The sequence below is a fragment of the Corvus cornix genome, chromosome 3 (assembly GCF_000738735.6).
Source record: "Corvus cornix cornix isolate S_Up_H32 chromosome 3, ASM73873v5, whole genome shotgun sequence".
Classification (NCBI taxonomy): Eukaryota; Metazoa; Chordata; class Aves; order Passeriformes; family Corvidae; genus Corvus; species Corvus cornix.
The window spans coordinates 47,258,963-47,282,599 of NC_047056.1; the positions used below are offsets into that span (position 1 = coordinate 47,258,963).

A 23,637-nucleotide genomic window follows, 5' to 3' on the forward strand; every position below is an offset into this window, starting at 1 on the left:
TAACCTGGGCACATCACATTCAGCTGGAACTTCATCCATCGGCTTGCCATAATGGCTGACAGCATTTCTGGCACATTCCCAGAGCATTTAATTTTATTAAGTACATTTACTGAAGAAACAAAAACCCTTAAACTGAGCAAATATAGAGTCCTCATAAATGTAACTAGTTTTTTTTTTTTTCATTTTGTTTGAGTAACAGTGGGAAATGAAAAACTGCAAGGCTAAAGGAAGTGAAGGGACTATTTATATAGCATGGGAAAAATTAAACTGAGATTCAACACTTTAAAGTGGGTGACATCTGTTTATCAAAATACTTCTGTTGTATCTTTTGCTTTTTGTCTTTTCCTGCTAAGAAACAAGGATGCAGTGCTAGATTCGTCCTTTGATTTTAGCAGCAATCTGGGCAAGTTCTGCCACTATTTCAAAATCAAAATATTGGTCTGGCATTGCCAATTGCTAGTAAAATATACTAACATATCATGTGCCATTTCTTCACTAAATTACTCACACATGTATATACAGTATGAAAAGATGTGTGGGACTAGGAGGTTTTCCCTTTTTGCACATGAGATACAAAGAGGCTATGCACTTAACTTCTTATTACTTTTGAACAAGTGGGATGCACACCAAGATGTGGTCTGAAAGGGTAACTGAAGCAGTCTGTGAACTGAGCAGCTGAATTAAGCAGGAACTCAAACCACTGATTTCTACAAGTAGCTTGCAAAAACATGCACCAAGGAAAATAATTTTCAATGATTCAAAGCAGAACCTTTGGCTAAGTGGTAAGTCTGCCCTTAAAATAGGCTAAATAAGGTGTTCTGCAAATGCACAAAGTACTGGGGCCTGCCAGGGACCCAATACCATATTCTACCACCAGCAGAAGGCAGTGCTAAGTAAAATCTGAAATTTAATATACAGACAGATATGCTTTGCAGTTTCACTGCTCTTCTGTTAGTAAAAGTTCAAGATGAACTGGGCTGACATTTTTGGTAAGCTGTTTGGTAATGGGTAAGACAACACTTCTTGCTATCAGCCACTTGCATTGGCGTGTCTGCACCAAACAGGCAAAGTTGTACAAGATGCAATTTTTTCTTGTTATTTTCAACTAATAAGAGCTAAGAATAGCTGACTACAAAAGGGGTTTATTGTCCTCCAGGAGCTGTTCTTGGTATATCTGGATGAATACGTATGTATATCAGGATGTGTGTATATGTATGCCCACCACAATAATGTATTTCTTTCAAGGGCTTGGACTAAGAGCACTCATCTCACGCTTTTTCACTACTCTGACTGGAAAGAACAATTTGCCACTTGCAAACAAAACAGACAAAAAATATTAACACAAGAACTCTGTTTCATTGCACTTATGAAGAATACACACCCTCCATGCTAAGCATCTCACCTGGTCATTAGAGAAAATCAGTGAATTGGTTTGGCACACAAAGTCATGAGCTAGACTAAGTACCCAAATTCGGGAAAGAATATGAACTCTTCAGAATGCTATTTCGTGTGGAAACCTAGAATGCAGAGAATATTTCTCTGTTTTGAAAGGTTTTACCCCCCTGGACAGTACTGGTTTTGGCCTTTGTCCATGGGAAAATTTGCCTAGCCTCTGGGAAGAATTTGAATCTGCAGTGGTGTGAATTAGGTGATAGAATACTATGTGAGATTATCACAGGGTGAAAAATTTAGAGTTTTTAGGTCTATTTGCATAGTAAATAGAGAGAAGTAGAAAACCTCAAAATGGAGGATAAGTTGTAGTTAAAAGCTTCTTTCTCCTTCTTCACTAACTCCGTATTTTGCAGCAATAGTGGTTTGGGATGATTGGATACAGAATCCCGCAGTTCCTGTCTACATGATTTAGGAACTTGTTGGACATTGGTAAAAAAGTGAAAATATCTTGTGTTTTAAGTTTTCATTGGGTAATTTACCTTTAAAAAGGCTGTGAGATCTTGATAAGTTGTCTTCTTGCTGCATTCTCTGCTCTGTGCTATGTCTAAGCCATGCCAGTGGCTTGTACTCCTTAGATAAGAATTAATAAACACCTATCTGGAGACTAAGAAGCATGAAGTCCCATTTGCCTCCTTTTTTCTCCTGGCAAAAATCTACACGTCTCCCCCATCAGGGAAGACAACAATTAATGATGTGGACAGCGTTATTCAGTATCCAGGATTCCCAGCTTATGTCCTGACTCTAATAGCTTTTAATTACCATCACAGACTCAAAATTTACCACTGAGTTTACCACTTACTGAATTAAATTAAGAATGGGAATAGACAGGATAAGAATCTAGACTGGAAAAAACCCCACACCTGAAATATCCACAAATGCTGAAATAATAACCCTAAGGAAGATGTGGAAAGCATGTGATACTTCTGTGGTGAAACTGGACAAACACTAGTCCCTATGAACCAGGTTTCAGTGCAGAAAGACAGACTGAGGACTTCTCGAACACTGAAACATAAGCCGTGCACAGAGAAAGACCGGAGATATATCTCACATGTGCTGATCCAAAACTCTTGGAGAGAATACGGAGGAAGCAACTGGTGAAATTACCTCACTGCCAAATACCTGAGCAGGTTTGTTCAACCATCATCCCTTACCCCAGCTGGTCCTGCCATGCTTCAAGATCCCTTCATAGTTTTACTGTCCAAAATCCTTCCCCAGGTTCCCCATCTTCTGCAGTTCACTCTCTAGCAGTTGCTTTGGTCACCATGCAGGGGTTTCTTGAGAGTTTACTAGAATAGATCTTCCTCTTCATTCACCTCCTTTGCTCTTGGTAATGGAGTCCTGGGCTTCTGCTGTGTTTCTGTGCACCACAGGGAACTAAGGTCATAGACTTTGTTCCTGGAATCACTGCAGGAAAATACAGCGGGGTGCTAAAAAACCCCAAGTGAAGCCCACAAGAAACCCCCAAACAATTCCACCAAAACTTAAATAGGACTCAATGATGCACAGATCTCTCTATTGGATAGGCAAGGAAAGCATTAAGAAGGATGACATAAACTTTGTTTTCATATGCATACTTCATCCTTGCTCCTACAAACACTACTGCATGTCAACTCCTAGCCAGCATCCTTCTCTACCCTACTGTGTACTGTATACAGCACAAGTGAGGAATATTCCTGCTGATGAACTCCAGACAGCCACTCAGGGCACCAAACAACCCCCAGAGAGATGAACAGCCATTTAACTCTCTTCACTGATCATGCAGAGAGTTCAGCTCCCCAGTACATAATTTGAGCAGTGCCATTAAATAATGTCAATATCCAGTGAAGTAAGCCAGGTTTGTCTGAAGACCCTTCAAGGACAGTCAGGCTACTGTGAAATAGGCAGAGCACTTATGGAACAGTAGAGTGGAAGAAAACTTCAAAATAAAAATAAGACTTCAATGTCCAGAAAATATTTAGTGGTTTTTAGGCTAAAACAGAGTTTTCTGTGAATATTTTCATTCAGTGTTTTAAATAAATTTGCTTTGGCTATGCTGTCACTTCTGTCATTTCCAATTTCCACTAGCTTTTGGAAGATGTATATTATGTATCAGTCACCCATTAATTCCACACTCTCATTTTATGTAACAGAAAAAGCATGTTCGTGTCCAAGCAGTAAACGTCCAAACTTGCTAACATCCTGAAAGCCACAGGAGCACAGCTCTGCAAAGCACTGGGGGCTCTGGCCGACTGTGTGCACCCGTGGCTCCCTGCATGCACCAAATATTCTGCTGCAGCAACATCCGTGTGCTCCCTGTCCCTGTCTTCCCTCCCCATGGGCCCAACACAACCAGCCACTGGGCTCTCCCAGTAACTTCTGCCGTGCTTCTTTCCAGTGAGAAAGAAGCAAAACCTTCTGTCCTCGCTTCTTTTTTAGATCCAACAGTATTCTTTATCAACCTCCTTTTTCCCCCTTCCACTGCACAAAAACCAAGAGATCAAATCATGTAGCTGACGGCTTGGAAATTAATTGAAGCAGTCAAGAAGCAGGAGAAGCAGAGACAAGACAACCAAACAGTTTTTGTTCTAAGCCCTACATTTGCATGCTCTGCAACGCCGAAGATGTGATACCCATAACGACTTACAGGTACACGTGTACCCCAAGAACAGAAATACATCACACAGCAACACAACTTCACAGGCCCTGCAAAATTCAGTTGAAGGGAACAAAATGGAAGAAGACGAACCTCATTCAAAATTTCCATTACACAAAAGGTATTAGATAGAATCATATTGCAAAAGGCACAACAGGATATATTATTTTATCATTAATCTGTCAGAACGCAAGAATTTAGGGTTTTTCTTATGCTGGATGCATAGAGCTGAATAATCCCATATTACAGGGAAGCCAGATCAGAAACAACAGCCATGAGGAAAGCAAACTGATTGTGAAGAGAGTATTTCAGGGCCTGAGAACAGAGCAGGAGTGCTTGCGTGGGCAGACAACAGATGCCGCTCCAGACTTTCAGCAAACAGCAGAGCAGGGAGGGATGGGTAAATGCTGGTATTTACTTGCTGTTTTAACTTAAGCAACTGGAGGAAGATAACAATTTAAGACACTGCCCCCTGGATAGCTTTTGTATTTCTCCTGAGTCTTCAATTATTATATTTTTCTCTCTCTTCAATATCCTCATTTCCCCTGAGTATGCACCGACCAGCAACTTGCATTCCCTAGAAATCCTCCCACTAGCTATCTGGAAAGAAATTTATGCTAGAGGGCATAACACTCTTCTAACATGCAGATGCCTTTAAAACCACAAGTCATCTTCAGAAACCAAATTGAACAGAGGTGCATAAAGAATTCCTCCAAGACCTATTCTGGAGGCAAGTGGATTCAGCCAACTCACAAACATCAGCAGTAATTTCAATTCAGTAAGCATGTTTGGCATTCTCAAACCTTCACCCAAACCACACACCTCTTTGCACGTGCACTTCTTTTAAAAATACTTTTTCTTGGTCTGTTTTTGTGCTCACTTTTTGCCCTCAGCCTGCATGATAAGAATTTTCTGGGTGAACCCTGGAGAACTGAGCAGACCAAACACTAATTCTCATATGGAATTTATTTAGAGGAGGAGAAAAAAAATCCCTTAAGTTGAGTAGTTACGTTATTTTGAACTGGTTTTGTATTTTATGCGTACATAGCGGAGCTGGAATTTCAGGGCTGGCTTTTGTTTGCATTCATCATGAAACATTTGTTATATGAGCTGCTGCTACTGCTACCAAAACAGCTGCTGCTCACTGCTGGAAAACCAGAGGCCAACTCAACAGTTTCTTTCTTTCTCTGGTAAGTCTAGCTGGAAAATGAGGCCTGGTGTGTCTGCAGAAAATTACCTTTCTTTGGCTTCACTGTCATCCTTGCCACCTTTTGCTTGCCCAGAATGTAAACTTGAAAGAGAACAGATAAATCAGAACAAGAGCAGGCATGTTCTGATGCTCCTGAATCACCTACCATTAAACACAAATCAGAAGTACAGCTGCGTGAACTCCCTGCTTTGCAGCTAGGGCAGCACCTCAGATGTGAATGTCTTTCCTTCAGCTGCTCTTGAGATTCAGCCAGGATTTAGCCCTTCTGTCCTGCATTATCATTTTCTGCCATCTGGAAAAATTGAGTCATGACTTGATCTAGCTTTGCATAAAAATTTCTTCAGTAGGAGACTGCTTCCCTGTGCAGAGAAAAATACCCACCCATCTGACAATCTGTGCACTTTCCTACCAAGCTCCACACAGATCAGGACCCAGAGCATCTGCGGACTGCAGCTCTGAGTGCTGAGGACAGACCTTCTCAACTGCACATGAGATGAATTTTAATGCTTTGCTTTATTATGATTCGTAGGCCACTTCAGTGTTGTTTTTGTTGCTTCCTGGTAACATCATATCGGCATTGACCTCTCTTACCTCAGTCATACCTTTTTAAGAGAACATTTATCCCAGGCTGCACCATAGTCCCTGTGAGACTTCCTTGTTTTTTTCAAAGTAAGGGGACACTACCAGACAATGCATGCCTACCTCTTCCACCAGCTTTATCCTGCAGGAGAACATTCTTTCTCCTATCCTGACAACTGGTTTTCTTAAAGAGCTTTTAGACAGAGATCTTGCTGAAAAATCACACCTGTACCATCTCATATCCCTGTGCTTGCTACGTCCTTCAAGGAAGTAGTTGATTTTTGAGTTTTTACAAATGCCATACTGACTTTTCCCAACTGTCTATTAATCACATCCTCAATATATTATAGTTCCTCCCAGTACATCAATTTGATTTTTTCATCTGTTATGTCTAGGTGACAATTGCAGCCCTCTAAAAGCTTGGGAGTCATCTTAACTATTCTTCCAAAATAGCTGCAGATTGAATCAGGGGACATACCACAGAGGTGGCGATTTCAGTTTCAAAGAAATCCTTGATGAATGCTAGCTCTCACAGCAGCATCCCTAACACTGCCAAGGACTCAAGACAGCTGTGGAGTAAAAAATGCCACACCCTAACAGTTACCTGTATTATAGATGGCATTTGCAAGTAACTGAGAAGATATTCAAATGGAGTGCAGATAGCACAACTCAAAAGATAATATTTATAAAGTGCAGTAACCATTGTGCAAATGTTGGAGATAGACAAAGATAGAAAACTGGAAAGAAGATAGTAATAAAAGAACACAATGAGAATGCAGTTTGGAAGAAGAGGAGGAAACTGGGAAGATGAGCCAAGAGAGAAGCAGAGGGGAGAATGCTCTTTCATACTACATTTGAAAATTTGTGATTCTACTCCAAGAACAGAGAAAAAAAAGAAAAATGGAATCTTCATAGCTATATTTAGTAAAAACCTCTTTTCTCACTATAGCTTCTTGGAGAGAAAATTTTCAAGAGGGATGGACCAAAAAGGCTGGGAAATTCCAACAAGGAAAGGAAGTAGGGAACATAACTCCAAGGAAGGAAGAGCAAGGGGTCAGCTCTCCAGCACCATAAACTGCCTTCAGGGCAGGGAAAGCAAAGGGGTTCAGAGGAAAGAGCACAGGCATGGTCTGAAGCTGTGTTCAAGAGAGGAGTGATGGCTGGGAGACATACCAAAGCGACTCCTGTGTAGCACCTGAGAGCTACACTGCTAACATATTTACTTCATTTCAATTCTTAAAATTTTGTCATCAAGAGCTGACCCTTGCACTTTGCTGAAATTCACGTTACTTATTCTCTCCCTTCTTTTCTAATAGTAGCAACAGGGTCCTTAAGATGATTTTAGAGCACAATACACTGTGTCCTCTGGGAGCAAGTGGTCCCTTTACAGATGTACCTGGGGGATGTCCCTTCCCTGTCTCCCTGCCACTTCTCCCAGCTGCCCACTGTCTCTCTGCCTGACTCTTCTCGGCCACCTAGCCCTGATGTGTCTGGGAAAAACCCTTTTGATGTTAGCTTTAATGCCTTTAGCAAGCTGCATGTCAGAAAGTGCCGTGCAATAATTTCCCACCTAACTTGTCAGAACTTATGCTCTCTCATGTTTTCCTAATTTTAATTATTATAACAGTTTAATTACTATAGCAGCTAATTTGCATCACTTTAGAAACTAGATTTTAAATTGCAGCATTTATGTGAAAATCTAAGTAATTCCTAAGGGATGGATGCTTGTCTCTACTGTAAAAAATTACAGGTAAAAGTGTCTTAACAATTAAATTGCTTTTCTATAGTTACCTTACTTTTAATGCTTTTTAAAACATTTCTGAGCCATCAAAGATGCTGGCTCATGGTACTTGGCTTGTTCTTGCAAGATGCCTTGGAGATAAGAATAATCAATTTAACCTGCGGCCCATTCTACCATTGATACAGTGATTTAGTCTAAGAAAAAAGTACAACAGCTTTATTTGAAGACTGAAAATATGATTGTGCTCCTAAAAGCTAAGTGAATAGTCAGCTCTGTGATCTGCTCCATACTGCTCCTGTGTCTTCAATGCCAAATATGATTAATTTTCAATTAAGAGACGTTTCTCGCTAAACAGTGGCCCTGAAAACATACTGTGGGACACAGTGATAATTGAGCTAAATTCTCAGTTGTTTTGGTCCTATTATTAATAAAAGTTTTTTATATTCCACCCTCAGCCACCTTGTGCAGCTTGCTTGTTTCTGTGTAGGTGAAATGAAGACATCTTCAAATATACCAGAGCTGCACCTGGGAACAGAACCACACCAATTAACTGGGATTTAATAGCTCCTTCTGTATGCCTTCTGTTGCCTGGAGAGAGGTCAAAGTTGTCAAAGAAGCAATCTGCATAATCTGTTACTGCTGTAATTTTTGTTTAAATGATATTTTTAAAGCAGCAGCAGTAACAGAGGTTTAGCTGAAATGCTATTGATTAAAATAGCATTATGATTTTATTTAGGAAGTTACTCAAGAAGGAATGAACTATCATTGCAAGCTTTAACTGCCTGTCATTAAAATCTCTGTGGTATATTGTCATCAGTAACCCTGGATCATTTATGAGATATCACTAATGTTGTATCCGAATGCAGCTATCCCTCTGTGCCAGAGCTTTAACAAAGCTGGCTATCCATAGGTTTTCCATTTTGTGATACTAGGAACAGGAAATATTCAAAAGATGCATCAGGGAATCAACCTCAGATGAGCAGCAGGAGCGCACTTATAAACCGTAACATCTTTAGTGACTGATATGCTCATTAGATAAACACGACAGTTGCTTGGAAGGTATTAGCACCAAGCCTTCAAAATGATCTGACTACACATGAATTCATACACAGGAATTCTTGATGTGTGAGATATAAGGGCTTGTCTGACTGGTCCCTTGGGATTTAGAACATAAATACGTTTTGTTTTTACCGCAACATGGCATGAAATTACATCTTTGCAGCTTTAATCCAAAACCAGACAGCCCATCAATAGATCTGATGAAAGGAAATGGAATGCAAGTGACATGAATAGGTGGGATGAAATGCAAATTCTGTAGGCTGAAATCATGGAATTGCACTAAAAGACAAAGATGATGCATCAGGCGGTCTCAGTCTTCATAATCCTACAGACGTACAGAAACTTTAGAGGGGGAAACTCTGTTAATGATAGAGAGGCTCTGATGAGCATGCAAAAAATAAAATTTGTTTGGCTTCAGGTAAAGACCCTGCCATTTGACAGGAAAGAGAAATACAAAAAAGGTGCAGGAGAGGAATAGGAAAAAGGTAGCAGATTGCAGAGCACAAGCTCGGTATACGCACATGTTATAGCTCAAAGAAAGGGAAGATGAAGTAATTCTACAAAAAATGCTCAGCCTGTCTCTACAATACATTGTAGTTTGTCAGAGCCAGTCTATGAACTCATGTGAACTTTACCAGAGGAGGAATATTAGATCTAGGTTTTTCAAACAATGATTTAAGGGAACATGGACTTCACTTTCCACTACAACTGATTCTGAGCAGAGCCTTTGCAAATACAACTCCCATGAAAATCCAAGCCTAAAATAAGGATTTAAAAATCAGTATTGTAATTAGCAAGAAGAGAAACCATATCCTTCTTTGCCATCATCGGTGATGAGATCTGGAAGGCAGCCAACCTCCTTGAATGCCAGAAGCACTGGGAAGGGGAACTACGGATCAACAGTAGCCTCATTCCTCATTTCTCCAGTTCATGAACCATGCCCATGATCCTGGCCTGCCAATATGAAGTATGTAAATTTCTCACCTGATCTAAGTGATTACTGCTGGTGCTGCTGTACTTACCAAGTCAACCACTGCTCTTGACTCCAGGAGAAAGCAGAGCCACAGCAATGTGTTTGGCAAACGGACATATAAATCTCACTTCCCTGCACTGTAGGCTCAGGGAGCAGATCCACCCAGACTGAGCACCGATGTCACGTCAGGCTGTCAGCTGCCTCACTTTTCATCTCAAAATGCCAATTCATTTGGGGCCACAAGATATATTTATAGGCAACTGCTCTGCTGTGTAACCATGCACGTAACAGCTAACTCAATCTGACAAGTACATGCTAGCAAGGAACAGTAAATAGAAAGGACTTGAGCCTGGATGTATACAAGCTCCATGTGGATTGGAAAGCCACACCAAACTCTCTTGCCACACCTTTACTCCTGATTCCATTTTAGCAATGACACTGATACTATCTTGGATAAATCTTTTAGTGGCACAGTTATGGTTTTCATGTCACACACACATTGTCTGGAGTGTCTTCACCTTCCTCAGCAGAACAAGAACCACAGCTGTTATAACACTGTCAATCTTTGCTTCAGAACTCACCACAGAGAAGTTTTGTTTCTGAGACAAATATTTCAAAGACCTACAGGATCTTTTGAAAAACAGAGTCATGAGAAAGCCCAGAAGTGCTCAAAACTTTCCAAGAGCTCCTAGTTTTAAACAGCTTAGTTTATTCACAATAAGATTTCAAACCTCTGGAAGACAGAAAACAACATATTTTTCTTTTATGGGACTGAAAAAAGAAAGGATACTTTCACTGACTATGCTTATCACTCATGGGTGTATCCACTATCTTCAAGGCATCCTGGATCAGGCAGCAAGGTTTTGTCCCTGCTCTCCAAACCTTGTATTTTCATGGCTGAAGAGCTAGATAATAAATCTACAGCTTTTGATAGTGACTTCAGTTTTATAAAACAAACCAAGGAACACATTAGTTGTGCAGAATGTCCTAGATGCTATCGACCTAATAAAAAAGAAATGTCCTCTGGGATATGCACTGTGACTCTTCCTCTTTCCCTGACTGTCTTGCACACAGAGAACAGGGAATTTCTTTTACAAGAAACAAACATACAATTAAACACTCTTCCTAGGTCTTAAACTGTTACGTTTTAGCATACACACTGTTTCATAGTGTTCCTCTATGCAATATTGAAAGTTGAGACTTCAAAGGGAGAAGAGAAGAATGGTCTGTTCACGTTTTCTATTTTCAGAAGAGGATGTTGGGTGATAAGAAAACGCCACCCAGGCAGAATGTAAAACCACATGTGCTGTTAGCACTGGGATCACTGCAAACATGGGTAGATCGCTCCACCTGCTGGACAAAGCTTCTCTGCTCACACACACAGTTTGCCTGACATCAGAGATGGGAACCTGCTACAGAAGTGTTACACACGGAATTACTTCCCAAATCCAACTTCATGTTCTACCTCCCCGTGAAATTTAGAATTTTCCTCTTCGGTAGAAAATTTTCAGTCAGTGACTCCTCTTCAAAGTATTACTTAAGGAAAACACAAAGCTCTCCCAGAGGGCAAGGCAAAAGAAAAGACAGCGTATTTGGAGTCTCCAAAGCCTTTAAACATTTGAATGAGTTCAAAGTTTTAGAAGTGATGCAAAAAACCAAAAAATAACCACCCACCCAAAACCAACCCAAACAAGAAAACCCCACCACAAAACCCCCTCAGTATTTAAATTGAAACTAATCCATGTTGATTTTATTCTCACATCAGGAGTGCAGGTGCTTGTAGGAGAGAGAAGGGTTTAGCACACAAGATGAGCCAGTGTGTATTCCCTTTCCACTTAGTAGTCACAACCCTTCCAGAAAGTATAGCTCACAAGAAGCCAGCAGACTAAAAAGCCTCAGATAATTTGTCCTAATTTCTTCTTTCCTTTCATTTTGTGCTGAACAAAGGCAGAATGTAAGATGGTAAGATGATCACTATTTAAAGACACCACACAAAAAGCACTGCCTCCTTCCACAGAGTCCTACGATCATTTCTTTCTCAGAGTTTTTGCTCTTGGAGGTGGTGCCTGTAAAGACATTCACTACAATCTCTCTGAGAGAAAAAACCCTTGGTTCCTGAACTTTTACACATGCGTAACATCTGAACCATCTGAAGGCACGTCCCACCTTCAGTACTGGCCTGGCACAGGAGTGATTTCGGCACACTGCAGAGACTCCTGAGCTTGATTCCATCCTTCTCCTAACTCCATCAAAAATTCCCTGCTTCTTAGGACCTCAGCTCTCCAATAAAGACAAATGGCAGCATCCTCTCCTTACTGAGTTTAAAGAGAAGGGGAAACTTATCAATAGAAAATGTCAAGACTGTAACATTAACATTCATGAACATAACAGATTTAAAAAAAAAAAAGGTTTATATTACCTGGTATAATATTACTACTACAGTTTAAAACATTCCCTGTAAGTGCAATTCTTAAGAGAATCAAATTTTCATTGAATTAAAAAAATATATACTTTTTACAGTTTGTTTACCTGAACAATATTATTTTCTTCCAGCTGACAATGTGACTTATTTCATTGCACTCAATAAAATTCACTGTCTGAAAAGCTTAAAGTCAGTCTTCTTGTTGTAGAGTAAGGCCTACACATTCTCCATGCAAAATGCAACTTTGAGGAAACAAAGGGGTTTTTTCCTGGTTTTGGGAAGAAATGTTTTTATAGGGCTTCTGGTGCCAAACAAAATTTATGAACTCCCGCAGAGAGGTGTGAGGACATGGGTCATTTCTGAGGTGATAAAAAACCATTTTATTGCCTATTGTTTTACACTAGATGCTGTTAGCTTTTACCCCATGCCATAGAAGTTGACAAGACACAAGAAAAGTCTGTTTTGCTGAGCATAGTATGTACTTTTTGCCTCTTAAAAACACCAAAGATATGAAACCCACATGTGCCCATTTCAAAAGAAACTGTGTAAGTATTCTCTGTGTTCTGGCTACCAGACAGGTTGCAGAAATGAGCTATAGCCAGCAAAAATGAACAGGACTGACCAATGCTTTTTTTCCTTTAGTTGTGCTCCTGGCAAGTGAGGATTTTATATGTCAAGTTTTATTATAACTATTTCAGACCTTTCAAAGAGTTAAGGAATACTTTTGAATTTTGCAATAAATAAAATCTAAGACTCTGCAATTGGATCCTATCTGCTTCAATGCTAGTGAAAAAAGATTTTGAGCAAATTTTACTGTGTTAGCAAATATCTTCTTAAAATTTATTCTACCCATCTATTCATCCATCAATTTCACAATCTGTCTGCTGCCCCCATTCCTGGCCTTTTAGTCTCTTGTCAAAGCCAGTTTTGGCTGCCAAGGCAAGACAAGTTTGTAACTTTAGACAGGACAGGCATCAAAAAAGAGAGTTCTTTTGCAATTTCTTGACTTGGTATTAACATTAAGAAAACACTTCATTTCAAGGAGAGAACGGAAACGCAGAAAAACAGGAAGCCCACGGCTTTAAAGTATTGTACAAGATAAAACCAGATTGGTTCCAATGAAAACTTTAGCACCACAAAGAGCTTTCACATTTTGTTATACATGGTTATAAAACACACAAGTCAATATATTTGGCATATGGAATAGCTGAAGGCAACATTTTGTTAATGCAATGAAGGAAGTTATCCTCCTAGTCTCCCCTGACATTTTCTCTCATGCTGAATTGACAAGTTTTTAAAATATTTTACCTTTCTTCACAGTTTCCTTCTGCCAGCTTATGTCAGACAAATCATTAGCATCAACAAGAAGAGCACTTAATTCGTATTGCTTTAAGCAGTTATCTGTGTCATCAGGTATACAGATACACAATAGCACTCTGCTCTCTGATGAAAATGTCCCACTATCTCTCTGACCACAGAGCCACAGTTTTAATGATCTGCTTCAGAACAACAGCAGAAAAATATTTTTGAAGCTAAAACAACTACAGGCTTTGTTTTCTCCTAAGAGAACACTGAGCAAGAGTTTCTTGATAAATGTTATTATAGTGTTTCAGATGAGAAATTTTACTACAGACACAAAAGAAACAAAGAACTTTGAATATGGCCTGCACAGTTCAAAGGAACAGAGATGAGAAAAAGTTTTCTAGATTTCCTGATTTCTATAGTATCAACCTACACTGAAGGTTTCCAATACTAAGAAGTTTGCTTAGATGGGAGTTACAGTGATCTGGTGACAAGCCAAAGCACCTGCATGTGAGCAAGGAGAGTCCCAACTTTGGGAAGAAGGGGTTTAACCCACAACTCCTGCAGATGTATCTTAAATGCGTATGTGGTTTTATGGGTTTGAAAACACCAGGCATTTTGCTTCCTATAGCAGGAAGGTGCTTTTAATATGGTTTAGATTATGATGGGACAGCAATCACCTATTTCCTACTGTGATTTCTAATCTATGTAATCCTAAAAAGCAATACTGGATTGAAATTGTCTTTCTTCAGCTACTTTTTGCTTCGAGGCAGCTCTACAAGTCCAGTTTTTGAATTGCCCCTAATCTAGAACTGCTTATTGCAGTGGACTCTGGTGCAGATATTCACAGACTTGGAAATGAATCACGTTTCTGTACTCGTCCTTCACTGTGTTTTCCTCATCTTGTTATATTTAGCTGATGAAAGATAAGTTGAAGAAAAGCTTTCTTTATGCAGAAAGAGGAAAGACTGCCATAAGAGACTAAGAGCAGCAGGTCAGCAGACAATACTTTAAACTGTATAGATTTAATCTGCAAGTGTTAGTTGCAAGAAAAGGTCAATTTTGGCCCAAGTTATCTGCTGATTTGTGGGACCACCACACAGCTGGCAAAACAACATGTCTTCTTCCAAGCACTGCATGATGCAACAGCAGAGGGTGTTGCAGATCAGGCCTAAGATGCCCTGAGGAGAACAAAATAGGACCTTACACACCACTTGAATACTTTTTATTTTTCTGGCTGATTCTGTTAAGGTTTTTTTTGTAAGCACCAACTCAGAAATAACCAGAAAATAATTATGATAGAAAAAAACCCCTCAAACATATGTATGCATGAAAAGAGGAGGAGAGAGTTAACACAAGGAAACTGTTTTCTTACTAGTATGCCCAGTCAATAAGTGAATGGGAAAGATAAAATAAAGATTTAATCCACCTAGGGAATACTGAAGTAAAGTGGTGAATCTTTAGACATGACACAAGACCCGTCTTACACATGAAATCCCAGAGGAAATCACTGTCCTGAAACAGGTGATCAAATTTCCTTCAGATACTGGAAAATACACAGAGAAGAGAAAGATTAACCAGCACTTAATGATTCTGGCAGATTGCTTATTTCCCACCTGACAATTTCTAGGGCACCCCAATGCAAATCAAAACCCTGTGTGCTGCTTATAAGCTTCCCCCATAGTAAAAGAAATGAAAATATATGGTGCACAGAGCAGCTAAGAAGGCATATAGACTCTCAGAGGAAAGTCTCGTGGCAGAGAGAGCACATCATTCTCTTGATCCCCCTGCCTTCCTTTTGTCTAACATCCCTATAGGGACACCTCGGAGACCAAAACATGCAAACGTTTAGGATGACTTCCACATACTACAAACAAAGGTATTTTTATTTTTTACGTTATAAAGATAAGGGAAATAACTGATCCCAAACTGGGCGTTGCTCTCATGTCAGTACAATACTCTCTTTATGTCTGTTATTGAGCAAAATCGCTCTAAGGCTGGATATGACACTCCCACCTTCCAAACAGCTGCCTTAACTGCCTTATTGCAAGCAGATAATGACCCTCTGCAATCATATTCAGAGAAGGAATGTCATACTTTCCCTAGTATCTGTATCACTGCTAAATACAGGATTTCCAAAGATGCATCCTGGGAGAAGGGTTTGGTGAACAGTCACGCATAAATCCTGGTTATGGATAGAAACCCATAATTTCTCCAAAGTGATTGACTACTGTAATTTCTGTTCACAGTCAGAAGCCAGCCATCAGCTGCATACATTACAAACTAAATTCAATCTTTGTTCCATGTGCTTTTAATATACAGCTTGGTACAAAACACATATTAATGGCTGTAGGCATTTTACACTGACACAAATGCAACCGAATCACAAAGGAAGAAGGGAAGTTTTACCCCTGCTTGGTTCATACAATGTTGATGAGCCAGTCAAATGTAAGCAAGAAATCAATTCTGCTGGAATGACATGCACAGCCCTCCAGAAGCATCATATTTATTTTTAGGCATAGGACACAAGACTGCCTTTTAAAGAAGTCAGCAATAAATAAGTGTTGGAGGGATGAATTGACAGAGGGAACCCTTTCAGAATGCCCAGGGGGTGCAAATTAAGCAGTAGATTGAGTGCCCTCCATTTTCATTTCTCTACTCCAGTCTCCTAAGCCTCTTTCCTCAGTATGCTTTGTACTGGAAGTGCTGTAAATACACATTCTTATTTGTACTTCACCTAAACTCAGCTCAACTGAAGGTTCATTTCATTTCAACTCGTAGTCAAGGCTGAACTTGGTCCTCGAGAATCTCCAAAGTGTCCAGCTCCCCAAACCATTTCTTGAAGGTTTCTTTAAGTACATATTGCTGACACCATTTTGGGAATATTTTGACAGTATTATTTGAGAACTGAGTATGACAATTAAAAGAAGGAAAAGCCACTCCAGTGGAAAATGGGAAGCTTTCTAGCATGTGGAAAGATCACTGAGCAACAAGTGCTTGCAAGGAAAGAAAACCACACAGTAACATTAAAGATAAAAGTGGAATATGTGACCTTCCCCATTAATCAAATCTGCTCCCTAAAAGGGAGATAAACTTCCTCATTGACTGAACAAGAAAGAAACATGTACCCTTCAGCAGCCATTCAGATTTTGCTGAAGTTTCCGTAAGAATAGCTTTTTAATGAAAAATGTTACCTGGATTTTTGTAGATGCTAAGCACATCCTTGAAATAATGAGGTAAGAATCTTTCTAATAAAAGCAGCACATCCTCCAACTCCTCCAGAATGCCCACAAGCAGAAAATTTTCATTAACGTTCAGCTTTGCTCTTTCAAGGGCCCATTCACCAGGCTCCCTGTATGAAATTGATGGGGGAAGAACAGATGGAGGAGGGAAAAAGAAAAGTTTAATTATGCATTTACTTCTCAAATTCAAGCCAAGAACAAAAGTGAATAAAAAAAATATTCAGTGCTATACTTAGAACAAAAAAAGACCCCCCACCAAACCTGAGCAGCTTACTGAGCTTTTCCCCGCAACATCTAAAATTGGCTTGGCATGTAAAAACAGGATCACATTAAAAGGAGGCTAATCACTGTGTGAAAGTACTCCATTCTGAAGACATCTTTTGCCGAGCTGTTTATCAGCTCAAACTTGTGAACTTTGGTATTTCAACTTGGAAGCAGCACAAATTGTCTGATGGGAGGAATGACTGCCCTGGGTGTTGGAAGGTGCTGAGGGGTGGTGGTATCCCTAAACCACATCAGCAGAACTGTTGGGACCAATGTCCACTGCCTGCTGTTACTTGGTGAATCCTACACAGAACACTATCATTTTCCACCTTGTCCTTCATTTTAACTTCTGCCAAAGTCTCCAGGATCTTCCCTTTCCCTGTTATTACCCCTGATTCCCCTGTAGTTTTGCTACAGGGTTTGCTTTTTTTTTTTTTTGCTGTGACTGATACCGGTTTTTAAGAACAGTTTAGGGTTCTTCTATCTTTTCTCCCAGTGGGAGAAGCTGGCAGAACCTCGGTACATCTTTACGCTTCCCTTTTCCCAAAAGCATAATGTGGTTAGACAACCTTATGAATCCCAAATCCCATATACTAATTCATATTAGTTATGTTCTGGGAGCAGCAGTGTCCCAGTTTGAGACAAGTTCGGAGGAACATCCAAAATGGATGTCCTCTGATAGAAGGCAGGTTACAGCCATCCCTCCCCCACCAGGTTCGGGAAAAATTTTCCTTGGAGGAAAGTGAAAGGGAAGAAAACTATTTATTTAACAGACACAATGCACAATGGGAAAAGAATAATGCTAAATAATAAAACCTCTTGCTGTGGAGAGAACCTGGTAAATTTCAGTCCTTTCTGTGTGTGTAGTCTCTCTCGCTCTTCGGAGCTGGGTCGGCCTGGGCCCCCCTCCAGGCCTCAGTGGAAAGTTCTGAACAGTTCCAGAAGAGGAGAATAAGAAGAAGCCAAAGTCCCAGGGAGAAAAAAAGTTTAATTCTCCATCTCTCTCTGGAGAAAACAGAGCCGAAAGCTGGCTGAAAAGCAGCAAAGGATGCTTCCTCCGCTCTTGCTGCCGCAGAAGCACGCAGAGAGATAGAGTGACCTTGGAGCACAAACTGCTTCAAAAAGTTCGCCTGGCTTTTTTCTTTCTCTCACACCCAGATTTAAAAGACTTGGAAAGGCACAGGACTCATGCCTGGGCACAGAGCAGCAATAGGGGATACACATCATAAAGTCACTCCAAGACATTCCACCTCTTATCCCATATCGTCGGCTCTACACACACACATTAATACATACATATACATATACAGCTGTGTACAAACAGTGACAGTGACACTCAGCAAGCAGTGGTATACAGGCATTCCACATTACAGGTGGTTTTCACCCTTCACATGGTACACAGCATGTTATTCCATCTCTCTGCATTACCCACCATGTGCAATCAGGTCCCTGAGCAAAGACAACCCCATGGATGGGTTTGTCTGTACTCGAGGCAGAATTAATCCAAACAGTCTTTCCTAACCATCCTCTGACATGCACTACAGGGACCTTATCTCCATCTACTGTATGCAGGATTCAGATTGGGCTGGACCAGCTCTATTGTAACCTCGGGTGTTAACTAGCCAGGTGCCTTTGCTAGATGCTGCTCCCAGTTTTTGAAAGTTCCCCCACCTAGTGCCTTCAAGTGGTTTTCAACAATCCATTGCACCATTCCACTTTGCCTGCACTTGCATGGTAAGGATATGTACACCCACTCAATGCCATGTTCCCTAGCCCAGGTGCTGATAAGGCTGTTCTTGAAATGAGTCCCATTGTCAGACTCAATTCTCTCAGGGTACCATGCCTCCAAAGACTTGCTTTCCAGGCCCAGGATGGTGTTCCGGGCAGTAGCATGAGCACAGGACAGGTCTCCAGCCACCCATGGTGGCTTCTACCATTGTGAGCACATAGCGCTTGCCTTGGCGGGTTTGAGGCAGTGTGATGTAATCAATCTGCCAGGCCTCCCCATACTTGTATTTGGACTATCGCCCACCATACCACAGGGGCTTCACCCACTTGGCCTGCTTGATTGCAGAGCATGTCTCACAGTCATGGATAAGCTGGGAGATACTGTCCATGGTTAGATCCACCCCCTGGTCTTGTGCCCACCTATAGGTGGCATCTCTGCCTTGATGGCCTGAGGCATCATGGGCCCATCGAGCTAGGAACAACTCTCCCTTGTGTTTCCAGTCCAAGTCTATCTGTGACACTTCTATCCCTGCAGCCTGATCTACCTGCTTTTGTTTCTTCATTAGCCCTACTCTTGGGGACATGGGCATCTACATGGCGGACTTTCACTGTTAGCTTTCTTACTTGGGCAGCGGGGTCTTTCCACTCTTCAGCAGCCCAGATTGGTTTTCCCCTATGCTGCCAATTAGCCTTTTCCCACTTTTCCAGCCATCCCCACAGAGCATTGGCTACCATCCACGAATCGGTGTAAAGGTAGAGCTTTGGCCACTTCTCTCTTTTAGCAATGTCCAGGGCCAGCTGAATGGCTTTGAGTTCGGCAAGTTGGCTCGATCCACCTTCTCCTTCAGTAGCTTCTGCAACCTATTGTGTGGGACTCCATACGGCTGCTTTCCATTTTCATTTCACCCCTATGTTGCAACAGGATCCGTCAGTGAAAAGAGCATAGTGTGTGTCTTCTGATGGCAGTTGGTTGTAGGGTGGAGCTTCTTCAGCACACATCACTTGTTCTTGTTCTTCCTCATCACTGAGACCAAAGTTTTCACCTTTGGGCCAATTTGTGATTATTTCCAAGACCCTAGGGCGATTCAGTTTTCCGATACAGGCACGCTGTGTGATGAGAGCAATCCATTTGCTCCATGTGGCACTGGTGGCGTGGTGGGTAGAGGGAACCTTTACCTTGAACATCCACCCCAGCACTGGTAGTGGGGGTGACAGGAGGAGTTGTGCCTCAGTGCCGATTACCTCTGAGGCGGCTTGGACTCCTTCACAGGCTTGCAAGATTTCTTTCTCTGTTGGACTGTAGTTGGCTTCAGACCCTCTGTAGCTTCGGCTCCAGAATCCCAGTGGTTGGCCCCAAGTCTCACCAGGCACCTTCTGCCAGAGGCTCCAGGACAGACCATTGTTCCCGGCTGCAGAGTAGAGCACGTTCTTCACTTCAGATCCTGTCCTGACTGTGCCAAGGGCTACCGCATGAGCGATTTCCTGCTTGATCTGGGCAAAGGCTTGTTGCTGTTCAGGGCCCCAGTGGAAATCATTCTTCTTGCAGGTAACTAGGTAGAGAGGGCTCATGATCTGGCTGTACTTGGGAATGTGCATTCTCCAGAAACCTATGGCACCTAGGAAAGCCTGTGTTTCCTTCTTGTTGGTCGGTGGAGACATTGCTGTGATCTTATTGATGACCTCAGTGGGAATCGGATGCCATCCATCTTGCCACTTCACTCCCAGGAACTGAATCACTTGAGCAGGCTCCTTGACTTTGCTCTTCTTGATGGCAAAACCGGCTTCCGGGAGAATTTGGATGACTTTCTCTCCTTTCTCAAACACTTCTGCTGTGCTGTTCCCCCACACAATGATGTCATCAATGTACTGCAGATGTTCTGGAGCCCCACCCTTTTCCAGTGCAGTCTGGATCAGTCCATGGCAGATGGTGGGACTGTGCTTGCACCCCCTGGGGCAATTGATTCCAGGTTTACTGCACACCCTTCCAGGTGAAGGCAAACTGAGGCCTGCACTCTGCTGCCAGAGGAATGAAGAAAAATGCCTTAGCAATGTCAATAGTGGCGTACCACTTTGCTGCTTTGGACTCCAGCTCGTACTGAGCTCCAGCACGTCTGGCACAGCAGCGCTCAGCAGTGGAGTCACTTCATTCAAGGCATAATAGTCCACAGTCAATCTCCATTCTCCTTCAGATTTTTGCACAGGCTAAATGGGACTATTGAAGGGTGAGTGGGTCTTGCTGACCACCCCTTGGCTCTCCAGATCACGGATCATCTTGTGGATGGTAATCACAGCATCTCGAGTTGCCCGGTACTGTTGGCAATGCACTGTCAAGGTGGCAATTGGTACTCTTTGTTCTTCCACCTTCAGAAGGCCGACTGCAGACGGGTTCTCTGATAGCCCAGGCAAAGTGTCCAATTGCTTAATGCCCTCTGTCTCCACAGCAGCTATCCCAAAAGCCCACCTGAGTCCCTTTGGGTCTCTGAAATACCCATTTCGGAGGAAGTCTATGCCCAAAATGCATGGGGCCTCTGGACCAGTCACAATGAGATGTTTCTTCCACTCTTTTCCGGTCAGGCTCACCTCAGCTTCCACCAGGGTCAAATCTTGTGATCCACCTTTCACGCCAGCAATAGAAACAGATTCTGCCCCCACATGTTGCGATGGGATTATTGTGCACTGTGCACCAGTATCAACCAAGGCATCATATTTTTGTGGTTCTGATGTGCCAGGCCAATGAATCCACACAGTCCAAAAAATATGGTTTTCCCTGGTCTCTACCTGGCTAGAGGCAGGGCCCCTCTAGTCCTGGTTATCCTTCCTTCCCTGGTCATACATTTTAGAGGTTCCTTCAAGGGGATCAGACATGTCATCTTCTCTTCCCTCATATATGGCAGTTTGGCTATGGGCAACTGGAGCTACTTCCTTTCTGGTGGAACTTTCTTTCTGAGTCTTGCACTCCTTCAATTCATGCACTCGTGCTGCCAGAGCAGAAGTGGGTTGTCTATCCCACCTCTTCATGTTTTCCCCACTATCGCACAGGAAGAACCACAGCTCACCTCATGGGATGAACCTTCTCTCTCTAGCTGGAGGACATCTGCGTCTGGTAACAGAATCTCTGGTCTGTACCACCGAGATTTGGAGAAGGCCCTCGTTGATCTCCTTCTTGAGTTCCTGGTGATTCTTCTCTATCTTATTTTCCACTTTCTGCAGATGTGCTTCCACAGCTGCAATTCTTGCATGTGCTGGGCCATGCACGGCATCTGCATATGCTCAGAGCTTTGTCACCATATGCTGCATGGTCTCATTCCCACTGTCAGCCAGTTTCATTACTGCTAAAGCAGAAGTGTATTCTTGTGGCCCAACTTGTATGAGCTTTCACCACATCACTGGATTAACTCTGACCCAGTCTGGACTCCTCAATCCGGGGTCATCTGTGCAGACAACCTCTACCACTGTTAGTTCTCTCAAGTGTTGGATCCTTTGTCCTATGGTCTTCCACTGCGTTTGCTGCATATAGAAATCGTCTGCGCACAGGTATCTATCCCTCACGCCACTCACGACCTGTGTCCAGAGACTGTTAGACTCAGCCCTCCTTATTATTGCTTGGTCAATAGCTGGATCACGTGACAGGGATCCCAAATGCCTCGCTTCAGCACTGTCCAGCATTCTATCATCTCCTGCCATGTCCCAAATACAGACCATCCAACTTATTAGGCATTCATCAGACCATCGGGTGTAGTCCTTTGTTAGGCTACGAAGGTCCTTTATGGACATGGACTCAGTAATAGTTTCTGTGCCTGAGTCAGTTGGTGGCTTTGAGGTTCCTTCCCCTGCATCATCATCATCTTTCACTGGGCGATCAGTTTTGGTTGTGTGCTTTTTCCTCGTGACAGGAGCCACTGTCAATGGCTTAGAGTCTCCATCTGGTTTGGGCTTCCTGTCTGGTGTGGCTGCAGCCTGAGTGACTGGGGTGTCTGCAGGCTTTGCTGATTTATCTTCCTGCCCCTCTACCTTTAGCTGCTGCTCCACAGTACCTAGCAGTGTGCGATAGGTATATGTCAAGGCCCAACATATTGCAATGAGCTTTTTCTCATTAGAATTGCCATTGCATTTCTCTTTCAGGTATTTCCCCACCTCAGCTGGGTTCTGAATTTGCCCAGGGGGAAAATTCCAAGCTACTGGGTCAGAGAATTTCTTCAGGGTTTGGCCCATATCCTCCCATTCCCCACACCACTCAGGATTTTCCATGCTGGGTTAGGTGTCTCATCAGTCACCCTGGAAATCTCAGCCCTGATTCTAGACAAACTGCAAACCATATAGAGGAAGCCTACCGGATAAAATACCAGGAAGGCGGTCTCTTTAATATTCAGGGAAAACTGAACATTCTCAAAAGATAATGTATTAAATTTAAAGGGGAAGGAGATGAAAGGCTGGGAAACCCCATCTCCTCCTCTAACAAACTGGGTGCAATTACTAATAAACCCCCAAAACAGGCTACTGAAACTAGGACTGGGATTAGGACGGAGAAACCACAAATCATACACATTTTGAACAGCTGCCTGTACCTCTGTTAACTTCTTATAAATCATTATCACTGAGCACAGCAAAATAGAAATCTGGATTCATGACCCTGCTTGGTAAAAGTTACGTACCAGGGACAAAATCTGAGCAATCTGTGGATAGGCAAACAGGCCTAGGGACCAGAAAGACATTAGTACCTCAAACCAGAGAGACAGTATGAACTCAACCAACATGGTGACTACTCTACCCCAATACAAAGCAATTAAAACCAAACCAAAATGTAATTACTACCGTTTTTTTCATTTTCCTCTGAGCCATGCGCTGGGCGCTACTAATTATTTGTCCCAGTTTGAGACAAGTTCAGAGGAACGTCCAAAATGGATGTCCTCTGATAGAAGGCAGGTTACAGCCATCCCTCCCCCACCAGGTTCGGGAAAAATTTTCCTTGGAGGAAAGTGAAAGGGAAGAAAACTATTTATTTAACAGACACAATGCACAATGGGAAAAGAATA

The 23,637-nt window shown here is 42.1% G+C and overlaps 1 protein-coding gene across 2 annotated transcripts in view; it reads right to left on the reverse strand.

Annotated features, from left to right (window-relative positions):
* Positions 1-23,637, reverse strand: part of UST (uronyl 2-sulfotransferase) — a 168,429-nt gene that overhangs the window by 23,351 nt on the left and 121,441 nt on the right. For both annotated transcript variants that reach the window (XM_039568862.1, XM_039568863.1), the window contains exon 7: positions 16,565-16,722. In XM_039568862.1, the coding sequence (XP_039424796.1) occupies positions 16,565-16,722 (158 nt within the window). The remainder of the gene's footprint in view (positions 1-16,564; positions 16,723-23,637) is intronic.